This window comes from Mirounga leonina, unplaced genomic scaffold (genome assembly GCF_011800145.1).
Source record: "Mirounga leonina isolate KUSES-001 unplaced genomic scaffold, KU_Mleo_1.0 Mir_129, whole genome shotgun sequence".
Classification (NCBI taxonomy): Eukaryota; Metazoa; Chordata; class Mammalia; order Carnivora; family Phocidae; genus Mirounga; species Mirounga leonina.
This window is the reverse complement of record NW_023270323.1, coordinates 76,847,874-76,875,049: the sequence shown is the minus strand read 5'-3', so window position 1 is coordinate 76,875,049 and position 27,176 is coordinate 76,847,874. Positions and strand designations below refer to the sequence as shown.

At 58.6% G+C, this 27,176-nt stretch overlaps 1 protein-coding gene across 1 annotated transcript in view; it reads left to right on the top strand.

Annotated features, from left to right (window-relative positions):
* PPP2R2C (protein phosphatase 2 regulatory subunit Bgamma) overlaps nt 1-16,322 on the top strand; it is a 133,773-nt gene extending 117,451 nt beyond the window's left edge. The window contains exons 7-9 of the mRNA XM_035005334.1: nt 90-259; nt 5,509-5,600; nt 13,587-16,322. Of these exons, the coding sequence (XP_034861225.1) occupies nt 90-259; nt 5,509-5,600; nt 13,587-13,878 (554 nt within the window). The 3' untranslated portion in view covers nt 13,879-16,322. The remainder of the gene's footprint in view (nt 1-89; nt 260-5,508; nt 5,601-13,586) is intronic.
* The last annotated feature ends 10,854 nt before the right edge of the window (nt 16,323-27,176 follow it).

Below are 27,176 nucleotides of genomic sequence, written 5' to 3'. Positions count from 1 at the left end.
AGAGCCCAGGATGGAAACAGAGTTGTCTGTTATTCTGGCCCGTGGGGGCGAGCAGCCTGGTGATGGCCGTCCATTCTCTGTCCCCACAGTGTTTGAAGAGCCCGAGGACCCCAGTAACCGCTCCTTCTTCTCGGAGATCATCTCCTCCGTGTCGGACGTGAAGTTCAGCCACAGTGGCCGGTACATGCTCACCCGGGATTATCTCACGGTCAAAGTCTGGGACCTGAACATGGAGGCGAGGCCCATAGAGACCTACCAGGTAGGTGCTGCAGCCCCTCCGTGGGGTGGGAGACCCCCCGGCCTCCTTTCCCTGTGCCCAGAATCCCCCCGGAGGGGACGTCCCTGGCCACAGAGGTGGCTTTCATACACCCGTATTGGAGGTGAAGACACTCAGGCTCAGGAAATCAGGCAGTCCGTCCCCAGCCCCCAGCTCGGCCGAGAGCAGAAGCACCTGCTCAGTCCTGCCTCGCGGGGTCAGTGGGTGCTCTCCTCTCACTGGCCTCTGTGATCCAGGGCCCAAGGGAATAAGGATAAGCGTCAGGCTCTGCCCAGTTCGAGGGTTCAGGTGACTAAGGGTGTGGACGCCGTCCCTCCTCGGAGCCGGGGTCTGCAGCCCAGGTTAAGGCAGGAGAAGAGCTGCCCTACTCCCAGGGAGCACCCTCTGGAGCGTGTGCGGGAGGCCGAGGCTGGGTGGGGGGGGGAGGGGGATGCTATGTTTCTAGATCCTCAGGCACAGGCCTTGGAAGCCAGGCACTGAGGCTGAAGCAGGAGACCCCTCCCTGGAACGGTATTTACTTATCAGTTTTCTGTTATGATTCACCCAGCTCTGTTAGGGGTGGAAAACAAAATGTTAGAGTAAGACCTCACCAGAAGCCCCGGGCAAACCCTCACAGTGTCACCAAGTATTAGGTGCCCACAGGGGGTCACGCACTTATATTTGTCACCTCTGTTCCTTACTGTCCCCGCGAAGTGGGCACCATCAGCTCCACTTGGCAGGAAGGGATCCTGGGTGCCAAGAGGCCAGGACAAGTGGGACCTGCCCTCGCAGCTGGGCAGTGACGGATGCAGAGCCCTCGGGGCCCTCCAGCCCCTTCTCTGTCCTCCCTCCCTGCCGGGGCCTGGAGTAGGGGTGCCCCGGGAGGCAGGGGGGCCTCACTGGGAAGGGTGCAGAGCTGTGGGGAGAGATAGGGAGCTCAGTCTGGAGGCCATATGCCCACAAGGACTTCTGATCCCTTCAGACCCTTCCCTGAGCTTCTACCTCTTCCTGGGAAGGGCTCATGGAAGGGCCGTCATGGCTCTTGGTGGCAGCCCTGTTGCTAGCCACATGTCTACCAGAGGTCCTGCCCAGTCCCTCAGTTGTCACCTAGGCCCCTCTTCACACTGCCCACCCTAGGGGGGATCAGCCCCCTCCCCTGACCCTCAGGAGATGGCAGAGGCTGGAGATTGGGGCAGACATGACACAGCCCTGGTTCAGGTGCAGGAGTGACCAGCCCCTTTTACAGCCAGCCCAGGAAATGACTCTCTCTAAGTCCACGGGGCCCTCAGGCTTCCGAGGCCCTGGAGTCAGTAAAGGCCCAAAGACCCTGAAACTAGGTGCTATGTTTAATACAGGCATTTTGCAGGGAGAGGGTCCATAGCTTCCAGAGATCTTCAGAGCATATGAGGACCCAATAAAGTGGAAGGAGACTGTTCTGGAGACAAGGCTGAGAGCCGGTGCTTGGCTTCTGGCCTGCTGGCCTACTGATTCTAAAATAACAATAGTTCTATAAAACCAGCACAGTAACTAATATTTTTGGCTCTTATGCTCTAGAATTGTGCTCAGCAGGGCTGTGGTTGGCTGAATCGCAGTGCTGAACACATAGGGACTTCTCTCCCTTCAGAAGTCTGGAAGGGGGCATCCAGGAACTGCGAGTGGCTCTGGGACCGCCTTGGTGTCCCAACAGCTCCTTCTGTGATCTAGTCCACCATCATTTGTATATCGGTTCCCTGCTTTCATGTGTGACACCTCATGGTGGCAAAATAGCTGCCTCACCTCCAGGAACTGTGCCTACATTCCAGGAAGGAAATAGGAGGAAATGTGAAAGTCTGTGCTGGTTGGGTCTGTTGGATGTTTTCTTGGGAGCACAGAAGCTTTCCCAGAACACTCCTCAGAAGACTTCTTACAAGTTGTTGGCCAGAATGGCTCTGTGACCAGGCTGGGGAATGAGTAGTTGTACAGCCTCTCTGAGGAAGGTAGGGGAGAGGGGTTGGGGATGGGTGTTGAGTGAGCCAACCCTCAGCATGCGCTGCCTTGAGCTGAGTCCTTGGCACACTTTTCCTCTTCTAAAGCCTCACAGCTGCCCTGGGAAGTGGGGCCAGTGTTCTGTCGATCCCATTTTGTTTGGAGAAAATGGAATTAAATGGTGTATCTGCTGGAGCAGAGCTGGCAACCCGCGCACCTGGGATTGCTTTCCCGGGAGCCCACGCTCTTCTTTGCCCTGCCTCCTGAGAGCGCTCACCCTGCAGGAGAGGGAGCGGGAGACCGGTGCGTGCTGGTGCTCGGACGAGTGCATCAGCGAGGGTGCTGAGACCGCACAGGGAGCGGAGTGCACACAGCAGTGCAGACCTGGGGGGGTTGAATGCGAGCCCCCGAGAGTTCGTCTGTGGCCAGCAGTGAAGCCAGGCACCATTTATCCCCACTCATCTGAGTCGTTACACGTATTCGGCAGGTGTGTTCTGTGCCTGGCTAGACCCTGGGCTCAGGGAGAAGTAGGAGTCGCAGCCTCACCCTCCAGGGTCCTGGATGACAAGCACACAGTGAGCCTTGGCGTGATGTGGCCTCAGGCCATGGGGCTCACTGGGCGGGGGAGGCTCCCCGAGGTGGCACCTGTGTGAAAGAAATAGCGCCCTCCCACATCTGTTTCCCCTTTTTTTCGGGGACTCACAAGCAGGCCAGTGTCCCATCAGAGGCAGCCTGGGGCTGTAATGTCACCTGGCATGATTCCTCCTGCTGGGGTTCTATGTCACCTTTTCCCTGGCAGTGCTGGCTCCCATGGAGGCAGGTGCTCCCCCCTCCCCCACGGCCATGCTCACCATGGGAGGAGGGCGGGAGTCCCTGACCCAGGTTTGGGCCGTTCGCAGGTGTCCCGGAGCCCTACCCTCTGCTTCCCTCCCTGCAGGTCTTGGAGATGCACAGGACCCCCACCCCGGCCTCCTCTCTTGGGTCCCGCACACAGCCCCCTGCGCCCTCCCCTTCCTGCCTCTCGGCCTCCTTCTCAGCGCATTGCAAGGCTCACCCTTCTCCTCCTAGCCTCTGGCTGGGGATGCAGGCCCATCCTCTCCCCACTGCATGCCCTCCCCCAGACCCAGAGCCTTGCAGCACCTGGAGGGCCATGAGTCAAGTCTCTAACCCCACTCATTCATTCTAAAAAGTGCATTGAGCTCCTGTGATGTACCAGGCCCTGTTCACCCCAGTGGCAAACTGTGAGGAACAAGACAGATCCTGCCTCGAGGGGCGTCCGTTCCAACAGGAAAGATGGCCGGAAACCAAGCAAATAGACAAAATAATCACAGGCTGCAAAAAGTGTGACAAGCAAACCAGGGGCTGAGGCAAAGAAAGTAGGGGTGCTGGAGCCTGAGGAAGGTGAGGGTATCAGCCATCTGGCGGGAAGGTGCTCCCGGAGGAGGGAACAGTGAGTGCAAAGGTTCTGAGGCAGGCACATGGTTAGCGTGGTCAAGGAATGGTGGGGGGCTAGCTGGAGCAGCGTGAGCAGGGGGGAGAGAAGAAGAGTCTGGGGTCAGAGAGGTGATTGGGGGCAGAGCCCAGGGGGTTTGTGAGCCCTGGAGGGTCTTGAGCAGCGGTGTGACATGATCCAGCTTGGTTTCTTCGGGGTCTCCCTGGCTGCCCATGGAGAGAGACTGGGGCTGGGGGGCATGGGCAGCCACGGGAGAGCAGTCAGGAGGAGTTTACCACGAGTTGGGAGCTGGTCTTGGAGAGGTAGCTGCACAGGACGTGGGGAGAAGCAGCTGGGCTCTGGATCACTTTGGATTCTGGACCAGCTGCATGTGGGGTGGGACCGACAAGAGGTGTGGGGAGGGATGCTGTTGTTGGTGGCCTTTGTGCCGGGAAGGCTGGGGGACGCTGGAGTGACCAGGGGCTCAGCAGTGGGCAGCCTCGATGGGCCTCTTGCCCATCCCCTTGGCGGCTAGATGGTCCCCCTTGTGCTTCGTCATCAGAGCATGGAGAGGATCGCACAGGAGTGCAGGTGGAGGTGGGGGTGGGGAAGGGCCGTGGAGCCCCCTTCATGGGCGGGCGGGCAGGTAGGGAAGTTACTGTGTGAGACCGGGGCGAACCTTCGCAGGGGAGGGGGTCCACACGAACACAGAAAGTCGGGGCAGGAGCCACAGATGCCCCTGACACCCCAGAGGGGACAAGACGGTTCAGCCTGGGGACCCATGGGGGCGGCCGGTGGGGCACCCCTCCTTTTAAAGATGAGTAAGAGGTTCCCAGACAGAAAAGGATGAACCCCTTTTTCTTTCCTCTCCCCTCCCCACCCCCCCCCACCCTTGACCCTTGGCTTGTGGCCCGAGTCGCTGCCCAACAGGAGTTGAGCTGTATTTCTGTCTGTCCCTCCACAGTTAATCAGGGTCCCAAACACCTATCGGTGCCTTGCCCCACACTTGTCTGCTTGGGGGGGTCTCATGACCCCCCTTTCTAGGTGGGAAACCTAAGGCTTACAGAGGTTAAGTGACTCTCTGGGTCGCACAGGCGTTCAGGCTTTGGGTTACCGCTGTCCCCTCCCCTTGCCCCACCCAGGGGGCAGGACCACATCCTCTGCAGGGAGCCAGCCCCCATGAGGCCCTCTGGGTGTAGAGCTTGGGGATCAGGCTGCTGGGAGGTGGACGCGGCCACAGGGGCATCGCCATCTGTCCCGTGGTATCAGGTGACTCTGGAAAAGGGTCCTGGTCTTCCACTTATAAGCTGTGTGATTTTGGGCCAGTTACTCACCCTCTCTGAGGGTCAGTGCCTCATCCACAAAACAGGACAAGTGCCACCTACTGAGATCATGTTCGAGAGGCCCGTGTGCGTTCGCCTTCCCCTTTCCTCCATGATTTGTGCTCATGGTGACTGTTACTAACCTCAGAGGGCAGGACCCCACACCAGGCAGCCTCCTTGGGTTGATCCCACAACAGTCCATGAGGTATGTGCTCTTATCACTCGAAGGAGGAAGAAACCAAGGCTCAGAGAGGTGAAGTCACTTGTCCAGGATCACACAGCTGGGGTAGGGGGTGGAGCCAGGATTTGGTCCCTACAGTGTGGTTCCCTTTGTCACTGTGACTGTCCCCTCTCTGGCCACAGCTCAGGGGTCGGCCGTGACAGGCGGTGGGCCCTTCTCAATAAGCAGGGCTGAGTCGGGAGGGCCATCCGAACCCCCGAGGGCATAGCCCCTCACTCCTCAGGGAGACCCTTCTCGCTGCAGGGGCCAGGAACCCCCCTGCCCCAGCTCAGCCTGTGCCTTCTCTCACTAGGTCCATGATTACCTTCGGAGCAAGCTCTGTTCCCTGTATGAGAACGACTGCATTTTCGACAAGTTTGAATGTGCCTGGAACGGAAGCGACAGGTAACCCCCAGACCTGGGACCGAGGCCCCTCGCTGGGCAGGGCCTGGGCTGCTGACCTAGCATCGTGCGAATGTGCCGTTCGTGAGCCTTGCTGAATGACGGTGTCAGAGGGGGGCCCACGGCTTCTTGCGGCGCCCAGAGCCCTCGGCCCTCCCACGCTGGGGCAGGATAGGACGCTGCTGTCCATGACTACACCCACCTCCACCCTGAGCGCCGGTCTCCGTAGTGGAAACTGTCCGTCTGGGTCCCTAGCCGCACGGCCACTTCCCGGGGTTGTCGGGACTGAGGGCTGTACCTCCCTGGGGCGGAGAGCTCCAGCCAGTGGCGTGAACCCTACCACCCCGCATCAGAGCTGCACCCGCCTCTTTCTGGCGGCTCCCCTAGGTCAGGCCCTCTGGGGCCGTGAGGGGGGGGCACATTCCCGCTCCTGCACCTCTGGGGCTGGCAGGGGTTCCCCAGGTCCAGCCACATCTCACAGCCCCACCCACCCGGGAAGTGGCCTGATGTGAGCTCCTGATTCCGCATTGCTGGCTCAGCCCCGGGCAGGTGTGGATAGGAAGGGCTACGCTGAGACCATAGGGTGGCGGTGCGGAGGAGGGCCCAGAAACCACAGGGACGGGCCGGGAGGGAGCCACCTGCACAAAGGCTGGCCCCACGTGGGGCTGGGCCACTGTGTCTGGGGGTAGGGATCCCCTAGAGCTGCTGCTGATGTCCTGGGGTTCCCCTGGCCCACGGGGGTCTCTGAGCAGGGCAATGCTCTCCATCAGACACCAGCACGCTGATCACAGGATTTCTGTCCAATAACACTTAGAAAACCAGGGTGGAAGCCCTGCCTTGAGACCAGGCTGACACAGAGGGTCAGAAGGGACACACAGCATTCCCTCCAGGTGCCTGCACTCAGGCTGACCCCAGACACTCCCAGTGAGGACAGGGCTTCTCAAATACCCCTGAGCTGCAGACCCTGACACATTGGGGGCTCCCGAGTGAGCACCAGCAGTGGCTTTTGGGGTGGGGGGTCCATTAGAATCTCAGGAGAGAGACTTACTGCTGGCTAAAAGAGGATTCCAACACTCCAGGGTGGGGGTCTCCACGGGCGGTGACTGCTGCACGCCCTTCCTCCACGTCACCACCAGGGGGCACTTGTGAACAGCCCATGCCTGGCTCCCAAGAGACGAGCCACCAAGCTTGTCCTGGTTGGTGCCCAGCCTGGAGCTCAGCTCTGTTCCCAGTGCCTCTCACGCCACTTCCTGCCATGCACTTTACATGGCAGCCACCCCCATCCCTGGGGGTCCTGCCACTCCCCTTAGTGGTTCCCCTTCACAACCAGCTCTGCTCCCATACCCTGAAATCCTGGCCGCATTGCACCTGGCTCACTCCTGCTGTCACCTCAGATTACTGACTCAACTGAAGGCTGTCTCTTCCAGGAAGCCCTCAGGGCACTCTCCATCTTGCTTCTCCTCTCCCCCCACCCCCCTGCCCAACCTCCTGAATCTTCCATCTATGTCTTGGCATTTATCACATTTTCTCCTTGCCTCCGCTTGCCTTCCCTGTTGGATGGGGTGCCCTTGGGGGTGTGACTGGGGCCCAGCCCATCCTGAGCTGCTCCTTCGGGGCCTCAGGAGTGTCTAGTCAGTGGCTATTAATGTTCCCGAAGGCACAGGGGTGGGCCACCTCCTTCCACTTCATCCTGAACACCTCCTCCAGGAAGCTCTCCTTGATCTGTTCTGCCTGGGACAAAGAGATTTGTGTCAACCAGGCATCTTCCAGTTGCAGAAAGTCAGACAAGCCTAAGCTTGTTCTGGGCAGGTACAGGCAAGGCTGCCCCAGGGCTCAGGTGTTCCCTGGGGCCATCGCTTTCTCTGTTCCCATCTCTGCGCCTCCCTGCTTCTCCTTACACACTAGCCTCATCCTGTCCTGCAGCTCCCGTCGCTGCTGGGGAATACGCTCCTAAATAGTTCCCCTGGCATTGACCTCACCACCCACAACCCTCCCCGCATCTATGGGAAGGTCTCTTGGAAGGTCGGATTGGCTTCCTGTTACATGCTTACTTTTTGAGCCAGTCAGCCTGGACACGATTATTGGATACCTCGCTTGGCCAGCAGGGGGCGCATAGAGCCCGGAGCTCGACGGTCCCTCAGCTGTGCCCAGTGCAAAGAGCCCTGGGGACAAGAGCGGTGACTGAAGTCCCCCCCCCCCCCCCCCCCCCGTGCAGATGAAGAAAATGAGGCGAGCAGAGGTGAAGCAACCTGCCTAGACACAGTCCAGGGGCAGGGGCTTTTCTCTGTTAAGGGAACCTTCTGGAATGTAAGCAGTGGGCCATTCTGTCTGGGCATGGTTTGCAGGGAGCTGGGACCTGGTGCTCTGAGATGAGAGACCCTCCTCCTTGCAGGTGGGGAGGGGGCTCCCTCTTCCGCCCAATTTTGTGGGTTGCCAGTGACTTTAGTGACCTCACTCGGCCTTCCCCTTGGTGGATCAGAAGCCGGGGTAGGGGATTGGGGGCGGCTGCCTTCCTCTTTTCTCTGCCTTCCTGGCCTGGCGGTGGGGGGGCTCCAGCAGCACCCTTCCCTGAAAATCATTCCTCATTCACTCTTTCCTTCCACTCCCCTAGTTGGGGCGTCCTGTCTCAGACCAAGCCGGGGCTTCAGGCCAGGGGAATGATTAGAAGCAAGAAATACCTCTTGGAGTTTCCTGAGCCCCACACTGCCCCGTTTTACCAAGAATCCCATGCCGTGCTCACCAGGAGTTGGGGTTCCTCGTTACCCCCATTTTATTGATGGGAAAACCTGCATGGAGGTGGGGGGAGCATGTTAAGGGCAAAGCTAGAATTTGGACCCAGGGGGTGCTGGCCCGAGCACCTGCCCACAATACCTGGGTTCGGGGCGTGCCTTTGCCTTTTAGGCCCAAGTAAAGCAGGTGGAGAGAGAAAGGCCTCTGACCCCATTTTTTACGTGAGGCCAGTCACCAGCCCCAGACCGCCCAGCGCCTGGGGCTGCCCCACCGCATTCCTGACCCCAGTCTGAGCTCCGCAGCAGCTGCTCTGGGCCCAGGGAGGGGAGGCCTTGGCCCCATGGGGATCTCAGACTCACCATCCAGCGTGGGTGTTGGAAACCACAGCTGCGCCCTGGCCCCAGGCTCCTGAGTCTACCCCCGAGGAGGGCTGCTGTGGGTTTTGTGAGCACCCTGGGTGGGTCTGCGGCCAACAGGTGGCCCCTCTCGTCTGCAGGCTCTGGGAGTGACCACCAAATAGGGCAGCCTGGTGCAGGGCGGAGGTCACAGGGTGAGGCCAGACAAAGGAGGGGGTGCCACAGCTGCTCGCCCTGGGGGAAGGGGAGAGCCCCCTTTGTCTTGCTGGCATCTCAGCAATGTCCCCTGAGTCCCAGGGCCGGGCATGGTGGGTGACGAGGAGGGAGCGAGAGCAGGAATCACCTTCTAATAAAGCTTGCGGCCAAGGGCACCTGGGCTCATCAGCACGGCCTACCTGTGCATTTGCTGTGGGCTCCTGGCAGGTGGGGGCCTTCCCCGTGGCCCAGCCCGGCCCAGCACCTGACACCAGGGGGCACCTGCTGTGCAAGTGAGGGGGGAATCTGGCAGGGCCACAGGCGGGTCCCTCCGACTCCGCCCTTGTCTGCTGAGCCAGACAGGCCTGATGCGTTGCTGTCCTGGGTCAGGAGGTCAGAGTTCATCCCAGCTGGTGACCCGGAGGTCTGAGCATCCCCCTCTGCAGGGCATGTGGCACAGTCTGCCCTTAACATGCTTCCTGTCTGTGCAGGTATGAGCCTGGGATCTGCAGATTTCAGTCTTGGGACCCCCAAGAGCACAGGGCACCAGGGACACAGCAGAGATGGGACCCGGTGCCTACGTGGCAGGACCCTGTGGTTTGCAGGGCACAGACTAGAGCAAAGCTCAGAGGGAAGCCCTGGGCAGGAGGGGAGTGGCTGGGGGCCCATCAGGGGAGGGGTCTGGGGATGGCCTCCTGGAGGAGGTGCCCTCAAGTCTCAAGAAACCAGTAGGAATTTGCCCACAGAGGGTGGAAGGGCACTGGGGCATAGGGAACAGCATGGCAGAAGCCTCAGGAAAGAAGTGGCCATAGCTGATGTTGAGGGCCAATGGATGTGGCCATAGCTCGGTGCTGAGGGCAGAGGTTAAGTCTCAGGGTGAGTAAGTGCTCTTGGGCCTCCCTGGGGTGGGTGCCGTGAGAGAGTCCAGCATGGGGGATAATGGGCTTGGGGGTCAGAAGCAGGGGGACCAGTGAGCAGGCTGTTGTAGCCGTCCCTTGGGGCCAGAGACGAGGGTGATGTGTGCGGTGAAGGTAGAGGAGAAGGGCTGGAGTCAAACCACCCTCAGGGTATCTGAGGATGGACAAGAGCTGGGTCGCGTACACCCTCGGGGGTGGCCCCGGGGGCCGGGGTTTCCCATCCACTGTCCACCACAGGGACCCGGGTGGAGCTTTCGAGAAAACATACCTCCTTTTCTGGAAAGCAAGAGATGTGTGCAGAAACTCCCCAGTGGGGTCGTCACCTCCCGGGCTGCATGAGGATCTGTCCCTGAATGTCCACTCATTATTGCAAGAGTTAACCAACGAGCCCCCTGCAGCCCCCCTGCCCGTCAGCCTTGGGACTCTGGCACTGGGCCGCAGGGTGGCCCCTCTTGCCCCTCAGCCTTGGTGGCAATGCTGACATCATCTGGTCCTGGTCCCCAGCTCTGTCCTCCGGCATGGGCCTTCTAAAGCCCCGAACACGGGCGCTCCACGGGCTGGGCCCCGGGAGCCCCCTGGACTGACTGGCGTCCCTAGGTCTCCAGTGGGTTCCCTGGGGCCTGATGTTGGGGGCCTGTCTTTCTGCAGGAGAACAGCTCTGGGTCTCTGACCTGTTGTCCACTGTCCCCTTCCCGCGGCCTGGTCTCAGTTCTGAGCTGCAGCTCGAGGGAGGGTACTCGGGTGATGGCCTGGCCCGGCCGAGCGTCCCACGCTGGACCGTCTGCTGTTGGCTGTGGTGGCCAGATGCCTGGATTCCAAGGGCTGCCACTGGCCCGCACGCCAGCTCTGAGGGCAGCCCTATGGGCTTGGCTTCCAATGACGAAGTCACCGGCCCACTCCCCGTTCTCACACGGGGGGAGCCGTGCTACGCAGGAGAGGCCTCACGGGTCATAACCTGGGGGGACGTTCGAGCCAACCCGGCCGTCCTCGGGACAAGCTGATGTGTGAGGAGAGGGGCTTCTTCTGGAAGGTGGGAGCGGGAAGGCCTCTCCCCACCCGCCCCCAAACAGCGCGGCCCTGCACCTCCCCACGAGCCACATCTTTGTCTGTACAAGCAATGGGTTTGTTCCCACAGATTAAGGTTATAGAGACGGAGTTAGGGAACAGAAGAGAGTAGAGCCAGCCTGCCTTCCCCGCCAGAGATGCCACAGACCTCCAGAAAAGGCCGAACTGCCTGGCTGCACCCCTCCCCCAGGCACAGCTGCAGAGACGCCCCTCCTCCCGCCCCGCCCTGTCCCAGGTCAGGTGCAGAGCGGGGATGGGTGAGGCGGCCTCCTGCTTTCCTAGGACTGCCCCTGGGGGTCTTTGTGAAGGCCCGTGACCCTTCTGCTGCATTCACTCACTCATACCCCTAGAGCACCTACGGGGTGCTCTGATATGCAGGTGCCATAGTGAACAAGAGAAGCTTCTGGCCCTTCCTTCCCTACGGTTCACAGAGCATCTGCGGCCTTCTCCCCGAGCACCGGGCCAGGGCGCTCGGCTTGGCCCCGTTCTGTTTGGCTGCGGCTGCGGGTCAGCATTTGCTCCCCCAGTGAGGCCAAGCCAGGCCTTGGGGCTCAGGCGAGACACGCCTGCCCCAGGAGCCCCCACCGAGTGGTAGAGACAGGCCCCCCAGACGCTTGCCCATGGTGGCTAGCACCGTGAGGCGTCCCCCGCCTGCCCCTCTGGCTCCCGACCACCAGGGGCTGGCTCGGCCGTCGTGCCCTCTGGCTTGTGGCCAGCTTTAACCAGTGGGGACACCAGAAGGAGGTCTGAGGGCAGCAGAGAGAGATGGGGTATTTGTCCCACGTCCCTCCTTGTCCTCTGAGCCAACTGTGTCCCTGTGGGCACAGGTCTAGTCAGCTACCTTCTTCACACAGATCTGTCTCTCTGTCAGCCTTCCTCCCCTCACCCCTCAGGCCTGGGGGGATGTTGCAGCCCCAGGGCTCGGCACTTTCCCTGTGGTTCCTTTAGAACCTTCCAGAACATTTGTGCATAACCTCTTTATGGAGCTCTTCTCCAGTCACCCACTTGGCATGTGCCCTCCGTCCTCTGCTGGGGTCCAGGTGACCCCCGCCTGGGTCTGCCTGGACACCCCAGGAACATCGCAGAAGAACCGCTTTTTGGAGGAGGTGTTCCACCCTCACTGCCCTCAAGCACCCTCCCTCGCCCACTGATCTTGCAACACAAGGTCTGACAAAGCAGTTTGGGTGGCAGGGGAGGGGACACCAGAGGGTAGCACTGCGGATTGTGGACTCTGGCACAAAGCCTCGCCTTGTGGGTGCAGGCCGTCTCCAGAAACCACATGCGCAGGGCGGGCAGTGGAGGCGCTGAAGCCGTTCGTGGGTGGGAACCCAAAGCCTCTACTTCCCTCCAAGGAACTATTGGCCCAGACTCGCCAGGCCCCGAGAACCCGAGGTCCTTCCTGGGAAGGATCGGAACTCCGAGGGGCCGCCTTCTCAGTGAGAAAGGAGTCAGACGGTTGTCAGCCCAGCCCCTGCCCTCTGCCAGGGAGATTGCTCCCCTTGGGCAGGTCCAGGAGCCAGGCCGCTGTGAGGCCTCCCCACCATCTAGAAGGGGCTGACATTGAGAGATGGCCCACCGGCTCTGGTAGAGATGCTGCGGGGAGGGAGGGCCCTGCGTCTACTCTCCCCGTGTCTGTTTACCAGCCCACGTTCTCCCACGGAAGGGAACACGTTACAAGGAGACATGTCACTTTCAGGCTGTGACTCACCATCATCCAGGGCCCCCGAACCCCTCCGTGAGCGTCTGACCTCCCAAGCCCAGGTGCCTGATACGACAACGTCTCCTGGTCTGTCCGGGGGACGTCTGCCTCTGGCATCTCCTGCTCGTCTGCATTGTTCCCCTGACTTGGGCGATCTTGAAGACATGGCCCATGTGCATAACCCTTGTAAACTAGGGGTCCACGGGGCTCTGTCTCGGAGCAGTGATGCCCCCAAGAAACACGCTCAGCTTCCCAAGGGAGGAAAGGAATTCCAATCTGTACGCACCCCCCTGAAGAACGTTGAGGGGAACCTCATTTCCTGGAATCCCCTCCCTCCTCCTTATTTTGCCCCCCTCTCCCTGCCTGGCTGCTCCAGGGCCTCTCCTGAGCCAAACCCCAGAACCCCTTCTCTAGGCCCAGGCCCCATAGCTGCATCCTCGCTGTCCCAGCAGACTGACACGGCCTTTCTCCCACGCCCCAGGAACCCCTTCTCCTTGGGGGAGGTGGGGGGAAGAGAAACACAGTGGATCACGAATGTCAGATTCTCTAGCAGGACAGGGAAGGGCATGAACGCCTGCCCAGCACTGGTGTGCAAAGAGCACTTAGTCTTGACTCAGAACAGGAGGGTGCTGGGTGCCTGCGGTGAAGGGTGCGGCGGCTGGGGTCGGGGCCAGCCCTGGGTCGGCCTTGGAGTCTGCAGTTGGGCCGGCGGCTTGTGTGTTGACTTGCCCTCTGCTGGTGCCTAGTCTCTCTGGAAGGCCAGGCCTCTCCTGGAGGCAAGGGAGAGCGCGGGAGAATTTTCTCCGTGGTGTCTGGGGCAGAGCATTAAGGGGTCTTAGGGGAGCCCGCGTGTGGATGGCAGCTGAGCTGTGAGGGAGGACCAGAGCCCAAGAGGAGGGAAGGTGGGGACCGGACTGTCTCTTCCCCTGGGGGAGGGGGTGGCCCTGCAGCCCAGGGTTTGTCCCCGGGGATGTGGCACATCGCCACTGGCCTCCTCCCCACCTGACGTCTCTCCTCCTCCCGCCAGCGTCATCATGACCGGGGCCTACAACAACTTCTTCCGCATGTTTGACCGGAACACCAAGCGCGACGTGACCCTGGAGGCGTCGAGGGAGAGCAGCAAGCCCCGGGCCGTGCTCAAGCCGCGGCGCGTGTGTGTGGGTGGCAAGCGCAGGCGGGATGACATCAGTGTGGACAGCCTGGACTTCACCAAGAAGATCCTGCACACGGCCTGGCACCCGGCCGAGAACATTATCGCCATCGCGGCCACCAACAACCTGTACATCTTCCAGGACAAGGTGAACTCCGAGATGCACTAGGTGCGCGTGGAGCCCCGTCCCGGACACGAGCAGCGCAGCCTGGAGCGGCCCTGTCCCTCCGGCCCAGGCGGCCTCTGCTGGCCACACTCTCTGTTTGAAGACAGGAGTCAGGAGGGCTCACAGCCACAGACCGTGAAATGGACGTGATCGTGGCCTTGGGGTCTAGGCCCTTCATTCCCGTACTTAACCGTGAGCTGCCTGTTCCACGATTAGGACTTAGACATCTCTGGGTTCATGCTTGTCTTCTTCCAGCAGCAACTTTCAGGGGAAGTGGGCGCCCTGGGAACCGCCCCCCCCAGGCCCCAGATCAGGGCTCTGGGGACAGAGGACAGACTCAAACAAGCCAGCCAGGGATTCTTTTGGTTATCAATGGAGCAATTTCCACTGTCTCAGAGCCGAGGGTCTTCCCTTGGCCTTTTGGATCGTGAATTCATGCTGAGAATTGGCAGGTGCAAGCTCCTCTTTTAGTGTCTTTCAATACCCCAGGTCCGGCGTTTCCTGAGAGGAAAGGGGGCACTGGAACCCGCCCGTGTGTGTGTGCCTGTTCTTCTCACCATGTACCCAGCCTTTGCTGAGCGTGGGCCGGGGGCCAGGCACAGTACTCGGCCCGTTAGGTGCGTGGATTCAGTCCCCGCTCCGTGGGGCTCTCCTGTCCTGCTTCACGGTCACTGGGCACCTCGTGGGAACTCACATGGGCCCTGTCCGTGACCCTGTAAGGTGGGTGTCCGTTCACTTACTCCATAAACACCAGCCCCTCACTGAGTGCCAGGCTCTGTGCCAGGCGCCAGGGACGAAAGGTGGAATAATTACCATCCCCACTATACACACGAGGCAGCGGGCCCCGACAGAACGAACAGTTTGTCTAAGGCACGCAGCGACCAAGTGGTGGAGTCAGGAATCCCGAGCACTGGGCGCTTTCCGAGCCACCACGTTGGCAGCTCGCATTAAAGCAGCGTTCTTGCCTGGAAGGTTCTGGAAATACCTCTTCATCTTGGGAGGTGGGCGATGACGAGGGTCCGGGGCGACCCGAGCCGCAGCACGGAGAATGGAGAAGACCCCGGTGGTGCCAAGCTCTGTGTGGTGACTTCAGACCCCCACCCTCTTGGGGGCGCCTCGCTGCACCCACATCTGTGCCCCAGCCCCTTGTTCAGGTGCACTGAGCTGCCTCCAGGTGGAAATTGCATGTTATGACCATTTCAAGATACATTTTCTTTAATGACCCGGCCTCGGAGGACTCTTTCCTGAGGGCCTCAGAGAACGCCTGTCTCCGCAGCACCTGCTCCTACCACGTGGTGGTGGAGACCATGTCCCCCACCCCCTACTCATCTTCTCTGCCTACAATTACAGCGAACCACTGGCTGTGCGTGGGATTCAGAGAACAGAGTGCAGAGGCCGAAGCCAACATTTTTTTTTACAAGAAGTAACCCAACCCAGGAATCAGACCCACCCGAGATTTTTCTCAGTGGATAATGGTATACCTTTGTGTGTGTCAAAGCACAAAACGCATGTGCATTCACTTCTCGCCATATGATATTTACACAAGGAAATGAGTCCGTTGTTTCGTTTTGGGTTTTTTTTGTTTTTTAAATCAACATGAATGAAGAATGTTTGTTTATATATCACTGTAAAATCCAGGTGACCTGGACAGTATTATATGTACATATCTATTCTAATTAAAATTAACAATCACAGGATTGGATTCCTTTTTTTCCCCCCTTTGTAAAGAGGTTCAAGAATGTGGTACCTTGTATAGAAAACCTGTTGAAGCCAAAATCCAGCTCTGAGGGCCTTACACAATTACGCGGATATTTGGCACAATCCGTTTCCCTTTGTGATTCAGACGCTAAGAGGAGACTTGCTTTTGCAGTTGGAGGTTACTACCAGATGGTAGATTTCACATTTACCGTCTACAGAGTAACAACCCTTAACACTGCATTCAAAGGGAGGTCTTAATACAGTTCCTGGTTCTTTACTCCTGTTTTAAACTTTGGATACCAAGCCAAAAAGGAAAAGAAAGAAAGAAAATTGATCTTAGAGGAAAAGCATGTCTTCAGATCCCTGGAAAGTCGTGATGTCCAAAGCAAGTTGTGAATAATGACACATGTTGGGAGGGGGGGCAAGACTAGACGTATGTGGCAGATGGGCCAGTAAAATAGTCACAAACTCTGCTTCTTACTGTTTAAATTTTCTGCTCTTCTTGAATGTATGAGCGTTCACATAGTCATTGTGAAGTTGTTGGGTTGTTCTGTTTTTATTCTAATACTCTGAGGACTGAGCTCTTGGTGGCGTCGGGTATGTGGTGGTAGGTAGGCAGACCTGATCACTTTGGATTCCGTAGCTCATGGGTGCATTCTGGTTTTCTTCGGTATCTCAGATTATTCAACTGTTGAATAAAATTATAAATATGTTAATACCAGCTTTTTCCAATAAAATAACAAATGTTACATCGAACATGAGACTCAGAATGCCGTTTGTTTCTAACGAGGCCAAACCCAGGGCAGTGGGTGCTGGTTCACCTCAAGGCTCTGCGACCTCTAGCTCTTAATGAAGTTTTTAACCTTTGCGAGCTCTGATTTCATCACTGGAGAAATGGAGCTAACCTCGTGAACCGGATAGAGCCTGCAAAGCATAGCGTCTGGCACATAAGCTCTCAATAACCGACCGTTGTTTTGCCCTTTGTTTTGTTTTGAAGCAGGTGCGCATAGCCCACCCAGATTTCCAGTATTCTCACACTCTGTCATGACCTTTCTCACCACTTCAGCATGAGGGTATGGTACAGATGAGGACATGGAGGTCCAGAGAGGTTAAGGAAGTAGCTCGACATCACACAGCCAGCATGTGTTGGAGCAGGTTTCAAGCCACTGACCCACACACTCGTCTGGGCTCCATGTTATCCCTTTTGCAGGGGAAGAGGGGAATCCTGCTGTTATACCCACTGTACAGATGGAGAAACGGGCTCAGAGAGGTGAAGTGATTTAACCTGCGCCCAAATTCACAGATCCAAGGAGGGGTGGAGTCTGGATTCAAACTCAGATGGTGAACGTGCCAGGCACATGGCGGGTGCTCAGAGGATGGTCAGGGACATCATGGCCTCAGCTCCACCAAATCCAGCTGCAACCAGCGCTGACTAAGCACCAGCTCGGGGCTGTGCACGTGTGACCTTAAGATGAGAAGTTATTCCGGGTTATCAGGCGGCACCCATCTGTCACATGAGTCCTTGTCAGCAGAGAACCTCAGAGGGAGAGGAGGCAAGAGACGGAAGGTCAGATGTGGCAGGAGGGTCCCACCTGCCATTTTGGCTCTGAAGATGGGGGAGGGGGCAGTCCACAGGCCCAGGAGCGTGGGCACCCTGATTTATTCCTCACTGACTCCCATAACAACTCTGAAATGCTCATCCTTACAGTCTTGATTTCCCAGAGGAGTTATTGGAAGCCCAGGAAGTTTAGGGCACCTGCCCAAGGCTCACCGCCCACATGGTAATGACCATGCTAGTGACCACTGAGGGCCACCAGCTCAGCCCTTTGCAGTCATTATCTCATGCCACGGTAGGCCACGGGTACTATTACTGCTCCTGTTCTAGAGATGAGGAACTCGAGGCTCAGAGACGTTAGAGAACTTGCCCAGGACCACACAGTAAAGGCAGAGCTGAGACTTGTGTCCTGTGCAGTCGTGGGTTCTGGAGCTGGGGTCTGACCTTAATCCTGTCTTTTCTTTTTTTTAATTTAAGATTTTTTATTTATTTGCGAGAGAGAGAATGAGAGACAGAGAGCATGAGAGGGAGGAGGGTCAGAGGGAGAAGCAGACTCCCCGCCGAGCAGGGAGCCCGATGCGGGACTCGATCCCGGGACTCCAGGATCATGACCTGAGCCGAAGGCAGTCGCTTAACCAACTGAGCCACCCAGGCGCCCCTGACCTTAATCCTGTCTTGACCTCATGCCCAGTTCTTCCAGCATCGACACCCCTGGGGCAAAGAGTGGCCGACCGCGTGCAGCCTGCAAAATCGAGAGACAGCTTTATGATTTCTACTGGTACTAGATTCCTTATTTACGTGCCCCCCAAAGTTGCCGCATGGGAACTTCTGCTGCTTTTTGCCGAAAGGGGGCCCTCTTGCCGAAATTCACACAGCCTCCTCGTTTTAACCTAAACATGAAGTCCTCCAGGTTGGAAAGTGCCTGGGGAAGGTGAGCCCAGGGGTCAGAGCAGCTGTAAGAACTGTATTGGGGGGAGGTCAGGGGGGAACACCGCTGTGGTCAGGGGCCTGCTGGGCACTTCCTTGTTCATCTTCTGCAATCCTGAGAGGGATCCCTGAGGAAGTGAGGCTCAGGCATCTGACATGTAACTGGTGGCTGGTGGGACAGAGATTTGGGTGGTGCTCAGACCCCTCCTCAAGCAGGACAACAGGGAGTCTCTGACCAGGAGGACAAATGATCTTGGCAGGAGCGGGGGCTCAATGAGAGGGGACTGGGGGCCAGTGTAGGTGACCCCATGGCATCTTTTCAATTTAGCTCAGCTCTGGGCTGACTTGGAACATTGCCGTGGCCCCATGGGCAGAAAAACTGCACTTGCCTTAAGCTTCATTAAAGTAAACTGAGGCAGGAGTGATCAAAACGTCTAGAAAAATACAACTGATTCAAGTAAGGAAAAAATGTGGGGCCACCCCCTTTGGCTGGCAAATCCAATAGCCTAGAGGTCTTCATGACAACATTCAAAGGCACCTGGAGACTTTTAAGGGGATTGGGGGTGAGATTCTGGAAGAGACAGGGCTGCTGGCCTGGGGATATGCCGGGGGCGCAGTTATAGGAGACCCGGGTTCAATCCCAGGTTTAATCGCAGCCTCGTCACTGACCAGCATATAGGTTGTATCTGTTATCTACTGCCGCCTAACAAATGGCCCCCCAGTGTAGAAGTCTGAAACAATGGCATTTATGGTCTCACACGGTTTCTGAAAGTCGGGAATCGGACATTGGTGAGCTGGGTGTTTCTGGCTCAGGGTGTCCTTCATCTGTGAAGAATGGACTGGGGCGGAGGTTCTGTTTCCAGGCTCACTTACACGGCTTGAGGCTTTGGTTCCTTGCCGCGTGGGCTGTTCCCAGCATAGCCTACTCACTTGGGGTGACCGATCTAAGAGAGAGACAGTGCCCAAGCCAAAAGCCACGGTCTTTCTGTAATCTCCGAGGTGCTACCTTGGATTGGTCACATAGCCCGATCCTGGGGCCATAGGGCAAGAAGCTGCAGCAGGTGGTGGGGGTCACTGGGGGCCATCTGGAGACTGCCACAGGGGTCCCAGCAAGCCACTGCACTTCTCTGAGCCTAGGGTTTGTTTACAAGGCAGTGACAATAACATCGACCGCATGAGGGGTTTTCGAGAGACTCAGGGGTGCTGATGTCCACAAAGCCACTGTCATGGCATCTGGCACGTGGGAGGTGCCGTGTCTCTGTAGAGACCTAGTCAGCCGTCCCCCGACCCCTTGCCCTGGGCCCAAGTGCCCTCCTTGGGAGGGCTGACATCCCGAGGGCTCTTCCAGCTCTGAGGAGATTGGGAGGCAGGGGGGTGAGCTGATCCCCTCACCGCTGGTCTCCCAGTGGCTCTCAGGGTCAGGTGCCCCTTAGCCTCACCCAGGGGCTCTCCCAAACCCCATGGCCCAGCCATCAGCATCTCAGACTGGGATTCATTCAGCATAGGAACTTTTTAAAGCTCATCAGAGGTGGGATGTCTGGGTGGTTCAGTGAGCTGGGCGGGCCGACTCTGGATTTCAGCTCAGTTGTTATTGTGGGGTCGTGGGATCCAGCCCCATGTCAGGCTCCGTGTGAGCGTGGGGTCTGCTTGTCCCTCTCCCTCTGCTCCTCCCCCTGCTCACTCTCTCTTGCCCTCGCTCAGGCTCTCTCGATGGACTAAATTAACAAAATCTTTAAAAAATAATAAAGCTAATCAGAGGACTCCGCCATCCTCAAGAGATGGGTTATTCTGTTAATTAAATAGGAAAACAGTGCCTTTCTGGAGAGCAGGAAAAGCAAATGATCTATATTTTGTTGGGGGGAAGCTAAAAACTGTGTGTAGAACAGTTGATTTTCAGCACTTCTGGAAAGAAAGACCCAGCGCCCCAGTCTTCTGTTCTGTTTCTCCCAGACTACTTTTCAGGGCCACCTGCAGAAGGTAACCACGTGAGAAAAACTTGAACAAAGGCTTATCAGCTCCGGGGTGGTTTCCTAGCAACAGAAAAGCTTTTCATGCTTGAAATAATTGCCCAACTTGCAAGTGATTCCTTTCAAACAGCCATGTCCCTTTTTTATTTTTTATTTTTTTTTTTAAAGATTTTATTTGACAGAGAGAGACACAGCGAGAGAGGGAACACAAGCAGGGGGAGAGGGAGAGGGAGAAGCAGGCTCCCCGCTGAGCAGGGAGCCCGATGCGGGCCTCGATCCCAGGACCCTGGGATCATTACCTGAGCCACCCAGGTGCCCCTAGTGATTTTTTTTTAAAGATTTTTATTTATTTGTTTGACAGAGAGAGACACAGCGAGAGAGGGAACACAAGCAGGGGGAGTGGGAGAGGGAGAAGCAGGCTCCCCGCTGAGCAGGGAGCCCAATGTGGGACTCGATCCCGGGACTCCAGGATCATGACCTGAGCCGAAGGCAGTCGCTTAACCAACTGAGCCACCCAGGTGCCCAGGATCATCTTTTCTTTTGGCAAATCTACTTAATCATTTGCCCGACGGAGGGCTTCTGAGCACCCACCCGTGTGAGCAGCACGGCTACCCCGTGGCTCCGAGCTGGGACACTGGAGCCCAGCGCTGGGACTCACATCCTGGCTTTGGTGGATCCTTGGGGATGTTAACCCCACCCCCCACCTCCGTGCTTCTCAGTTTTCTCACCTGCAAAGCATGGAGAATGACAGTATCTAGCTCGGGGAGGTGGTGTGGGTTAAACAAGAGAATCTTTACGTAAGTGGTCAGCCCACAGCCGAGCTCCCTGGGAGCCTGTTAATGACATCATCGCTGGTCCCTCCCACTGTGACCCCACCTTCAGCGCAGCCCTGCGGAACGCTGCATCATGGCCCCCACCATCCTTGGGGACACCGGGGACAGCCGGCGTCCGTGCTGAGCATGAGGAGGGAGCACGGGGGTTAGCTGCAGCCCAGATCCGCAGGCTGACCAAGGCTGGCTGGTCTCGTCTAGGGTTCGAGGGTCTCCGCAGGACCCCTGGTGCTGCTGGCCCGAATCGGGATTCCCTGCAGCTGTGCGGGGTGGGAGCATGGTGCACGTCTGCCACTTACAGCCCCAGCAGCCTCTTTCCCTCTGGGCTCTGCCCTGGCCAGGGAAGTCCCTGCTCCCGCTGAGCACAGGGTGGCCGGGGGTGTCAGTGCCAGTGCCCTGCCCCCCTGGTCCCGGGGTTGCCGTGTGGCTCCTGTCAAGAGCCAGGAGAAGAACGGCCTGCGAGGCCCCGCTGAGCCCTGTGACTGCGGAGTGCCTAGTGTGGTGGCTTCACTCCGCAAGGCTGGCAAGAGAGAGCAGGTGCAGAACGCGCCTCTGTCCTTAAGGCCACCGCCTAGAAGTTGCCCAGGTTCCCTCTGATCACTCCCGCTGGCCGGAAATGCACCGGACCAGGGAGACTGGAAAAACGCGGTACTTGCCGCGGGCTCAGCTCTGAGTCGGGTGCTACTCTGTAGGAGGGCACCTGGGGGGACATCGCGGTTGTGTCTGCAGAAAGCCGGGCTGGTGCGCCTGCCCCCCAGCGCTCGTGCCCAAACAACTCCCAGAGAAGCCGGAGTCAGCCAGAAGCCGCCAAACGGTCCTGGCGGAGAGAGGACGGCCGCAGCCACTCGGTGTGACTGTCGCCAGCTCCCGGGGGCCTGCTTCCGGATGGTGGCATCAGTGCCCAACTGCTGACTCTCCCACAGGTTAACGACCCATTCAGGGCAAACAACGCCGCTTTCTGAAGGTGCCGACAGTGAACCGGGGCGGAGTGGGGGCAGGGGCCGCAGGACCAGGGCCCTGGGTGGGAACCTCAGCCTGAGGGCAGGCGCAGGTGAGGCCACAGGAGGACGAGCAGGGTCCTGACATGCGGACTGGCTCCAGCTGGAGAGCCTCTGCGTGGCTGACTTGGTGGGGTGGGGCAGGGAGTTTTGGTAAAAGGAAGAAAACCCCTCACTTCCAAGGGTGAGAAGCAGAGCAGGAGGCACCTGGGGGTGGGGTCTCGGGAGCATGGGACTCCTGACACTCCCAACCATGCTGTACTCACGGGGAGTGTGGAGCTCCCTGACTCCTGGGCAGGGGCAGTGCGTTCCGGGACCCTACAGCTGGCCCACATCTGACGCCCGTCGCTCCCTCTTGGGTGGGCCCGTCACCATCAAAGAGCCTGGGCCTGGGGCACCTGCGTGGCTCAGGCGGTTAAGCGTCTGTTTCTACTCAGGTCATTATCTCAGGGTCCTGAGATGGAGCCCGCATCAGGCTTGGCACTCAGTGAGGAGTCTGCTTGTCCCTCTCCCTCCCCCTCTGCGCCTCCCCACCATGCTCGCTCTTCAACTGGAGGAAAAAAAAAAACAACCAAAAGCCTGGGCCTGTTTTCATCAGCAAGCCAGGGGGAACAAGTGCTGGGACAGGCAGCTTGCGGGACGGGCCCCGCAGGGACAGAATGGAGGAGGCAGCCGGGAGGCGAAAAGGACAAGCAAGAGGAGTCCTCAGGTGCTGGGTTCAAGGAGACACAGAGAGATCGGGACGTCAGCCGAGGCCCAAGGAGCGTCCCCGGGCCGGGGAGTCAGAAGAAAGACCACCAGGTTCCAGTGGCAGGCGGGTGGGTGGCCAGCAATGCTGAGCTGCGGGGCCGGGGGTGAGGCCACACCGGTCAATAGAGATGCCGAGGTAGGGGAGGCAGAATGTGGACGGCGGGGCTCCCCCCGGGACTGTGCTGTGCCACCCGAGGATTTGGGGTGCTGACAGGCGCTTCTGCCTCCAAGCCGGGTAAGAAGGAGAGTGGAGAAGGAGGAGAGAGTGGACCGGGAAAGAGCCCCAAGGTCCTGGGAGGAGGGACGCCCACGCCAGCCCCCGCTGCCCACGGCCTGTCACACAAGGGCAAGTCTGTCCCTGCCATTCGGGGCGCCCGCCTCTGTCAGCTCGACACTCTGAAGAGACCTCATGGTTCTTTGTGCCACCCAAGTGGGTCTTCCGTGAGCAGCTTCCCAGTGCCATATTGTTCCCCAGAAGCATGACCAGACGCTCCCCCCCGACCCCAGTGCAGACCCTCCCTGATGCTCCCTGGACGGTGGGCCCAGCGGGGGCTTAGACACCGTGTTGACTGACAGCCGGCTGCCCCTGGTTCTTTCCTGCCGGCCCAAGGGACAGCCCCTCTGGGCGGTGTTGTGGAGAGAGAATTTAAGCCCCAGCACAGTGTGATTTCTTCGTGGCCCCGGGAGAAAGAGTGGGACCTGGTTCCCATCCCAGCTCTGCTCCCTCCTAGCCACGTGATGTCGGGCAAGTCCTGCCCCATGACGCTGAACGGTGCTCATATGTGAAATAGCGTGTGTGTGTGTGGGGGGGGTTTATGTGGGACCTCTGTGTGTAGTCCAAGTGAGTTCATGTGAACGACGTGCCAGACCCACAGCCCAGCTCTGAAACTGGTTTCGGGGCACCCTTGGCCCCCCAGCAGCGTGAGCTCAGCAAGTGCGTCCACGAGGCTGACACCCGGTCCTGTGCCGGGTGTCAGCAGCCTGGTTATCACCGGGAAAGCGGGACAGCCAGCACGTCGGGGAGCCCCCGGCGCCACGGGCGCCAAGGACAATCTGATGGTCATGGCTCCTTGGAAGTAGCGGGAAGAGCAAGTGTCCAGAACTGAACGGCTCACAGCCGGCCAGGTCGGATGAGAAGCAGGGGACAGCCTTTCAGGGTCTTACTGGGGCCTTGGCTTCGGAGCCAAGAGGGCCTCCCAGCTGCCCGAAGGACCCAGGCGCCCTTCCAAACTGGCCGCCGGACCTGCAGCTGTGTCCAGCAAGCCGTCGCCTCCTGGGCCACGCCTGACGCCTTCCAGTGGGTGCCCCGAATGATGCGTAGTCCTCTGACCTCTCCAACTGCAGTCCCTCCCTTGCTTTCAGAATGGGGAGCACCCTGTCCTCCCAGAGCCTCCTGACCCTGATCCCACCCCAGGCTGGAGGGCTTCCCTCCCTGCTTCCTGTGTCTGAGGTTAGGGGGGCCCTTCTGATGGAATCAGGGCCACTGACATCCGGCCCACGTGACTTTCCTGGGGGTGGGACCTGGGTTTGACTCAGACTGGGGAGCAACAGCATCTGCTCAGCATCACAGTGCAATAAATATTTGCTCGTGGGTGGCAACAAGTATATTCAAGACTCATTAGTTAAGTTAAATAAGGAATGTTTTAGGTATCGGCCAAGCTTTTCTGAATGTGCAGTCATGAGGAATTAAATCTGTAATGCAGGATGGAGGGCGGGACTGTGTTCTGGGGGGCCTGGGGGGTAAGCTGCGGGCAGGTCATCCTGACACCAGGCCCACTCAACCAGACCCAATCTAAACATGGTTATTTAAGTAAAGTTTAAGTTTTTTGTTTTTTTTTTAAAGATTTTATTTATGATGGGGAGGGAGGGAGGGAGGGAGGAGGAGGGAGCAGGGAGAGGGACAAGCTGACCCTGTGCTGAGTGCCGAGCCCAACTCAGGGCTTGATCCCAAGACCCTGAGATCATGATGTGAGCTGAAACCAAGAGTTGGACCTTAACTGGCTGAGCCACCCTGGTGCCCCAAGTTTAAGTTTTTATTTTCATTTACTTATTTTTAAAGATTTTATTTGAGAGAGAGAGAGCACAAGCAAGGGGGAGGGGAAGAGGGAGAGGCAGGCTCCCCACTGAGCAGGGAGCCCCACATGGGGCTCGATCCCAGGACCCTGAGATCACGAACCGAGCTGAAGACAGATGCTTAACTGACTGAGCCACCCCGGTCCCCCAAGTTTAAGTTCTTTTTTTTTTTTTTGGATTAAACTTTATTCACCCCCTCAATGATTTTTTTTTTTTTTTAAAGATTTTATTTATTTATTTGACAGAGACAGAGCGAGAGGGGGAACACAAGCCGGGGCAGAGGGAGAGGGAGAAGCAAGCTTCCCGCTGAGCAGGGAGCCCGCCGCGGGGCTCGATCCCAGGACCCCGGAACCATGACCTGAGCCGAACGCAGACGCTTAACCACTGAGCCACCCAGGCACCCCCCAAGTTTTTTTTTAAAAAGCTAGAGGGGACCTTACAGGTGGTGCAGTGAGGGTCTAAAGGTGCAGGCCTGGAAAGCTTGAACCTGCCCGAGGTCAGACAGCTGGGAAGGCACAGGAGAGGTACTCCCACCTGCCATGGATGATGTTGCCCCTGAATTTACAATAACACCTTCTTCACTCTGTGGATTGGAGTTCTGTACATTTAGTTGAGAAAGGGTTTCATGGCTAAATTCTGGAAACCACGGACATAGCCCAGACTGTCCGTTCTGCAGATCAGGGCACAGGCCTGGGGACGGGGACTGAACCGCTGCCGGCCACACAGGGGTTTGTGATGGAGGCAGGAGGTCTGGGGTCCAACTCCCAATCTGGGGTGATCTCCGAGACCACACCACCCCCTGCACTGAGCAGGCGGCTCTGCTGGGGTCCAAGTGGCAGCGCGGCGGCCCAGGGGACAGAGCTCGGTGCAGCCCTGGTCCCGCGGCTAGTGTGCAGTGTGAACCCGTCTCTGAATCTGTCTTCCCCTCCCTGTGTCAGAGTTGTCCCCGTACCTCCCCCCTCCGAGTGCAAGGATCACATGAGGTCACCGCGTTCGCCCCTCTCTGGACCATCAGTGGAAACTCTGGGAGGCAAGGACACACTGTGAATGCATTTTGTGGCCTCGCAAATCTGGGATCAGAGAGGGGGATGGGCTGACCTTTCACCTCCCCTCATCGCCCAGGGAAGGAACCCGGGAGCAAACCCCGCACAGAGGGATGCCGCCCTGCGAGCACCCCCAGCACGCGGGATTTCAGGCAGACCCCCGGATGATGCAGGAGGAGTTGACACGGGAGGGGTGCAGCTGCCACCCGCCGTGGCCAAACACGGGCAGCCACCCCCGGAACGGTCGGTGCAAGGTCTCCAAACCACAGAAAGAATGTAGGAAGGACTCCAGGTTTCCTGACCTCTGCAAAGACACGGACCCACTGCTCACCGGGGGTCTGCCCCTGGGGAGGGGCGGGGTGGTGACTTTGTCCTCAACCTCAGGGAAGAAGCAAAAGACCTGGGGGACTCAGACGCAGGTCGCTGAGGGGGCATAAGTTTACGGAGGGACCAAGCTGCTCTAGCACCCCTAAATGGCTGAAGTTCTGATGGCCTTTCTGTGGCATCATCCTTGTGCATCACAGGACACGGTTGCACACACTTCTTGCCCACGGCGGCTACTCCAAACCACGAATAACCACGTGTGCGCCATCTGATCCCTGACCTGAGTCTCACAGATCCCTGGGACCACGGGGGCTCCTCCGCCCGTAAGACGTGGTGCGCAGCTGGGCAGCCGTGGGCAACACTGGGGAAGGGGCGCCAGGGTCCGCGCACTGACGGGGGACGGGGAGGGGAGGGGGGGTGGTCAGCTACCGAGAATGTCCGTTCTGCTCTTCGAAAGTCACTTTAGGGAGTCCACTGCAAGTACAGACAGCCGTTCACGAATGCACAAGAAACGTTTGAATAAAGGAAAGACGAAGAGATTTCATGAAATAGTTTTATTTTGGCTGTTTGAGGACCTTCACTTTCTGCTTCCCACGCTTTTCTGGGCGCCACAAAGGGACACTCCTGAATCTTCCCAATTCCTGGTTCCGGTGGCTGCAGCAAGACCCTCGTCAGCTCGCCCACACCCACCCGACAGGAGAGCCGCAGGGCGGGCCGTGGGACCCAGAGCCCCGCCCGAGCGCTCGGCCCGGAGCCGTCGCCCCCGCCAGCCTCGGCGCGCCGCCGGAATCCGCGGGAATCCACGGGAATCCGCGAGAATCCGCGAGAATCCGCGGGAATCCGCCGGAATCCGCGGGAATCCGCGGGAATCGGGGCTGACGGGCTCCCGGGCGGGCCTCGGCCCCTGCGTCGGCCCCAGATCGGCAAAAGGCGTCGAGGCTCAGCAGTGACCGAATAAATAAGAAATGCTCTCAGGGACTTCACACAGCGGCACACGTGATTCTTTAAAAACAAACCCAACACAAAGGGGGGCGGGGCGGGGGGGGGGGGGGGCCTCAGCCGTAAAGGGCTCTTCGGGGCGAGGCCGCGGCTGTGGGTCGACACTGCATGCAACTGCCCAGGGCGCCGGCGCCGCA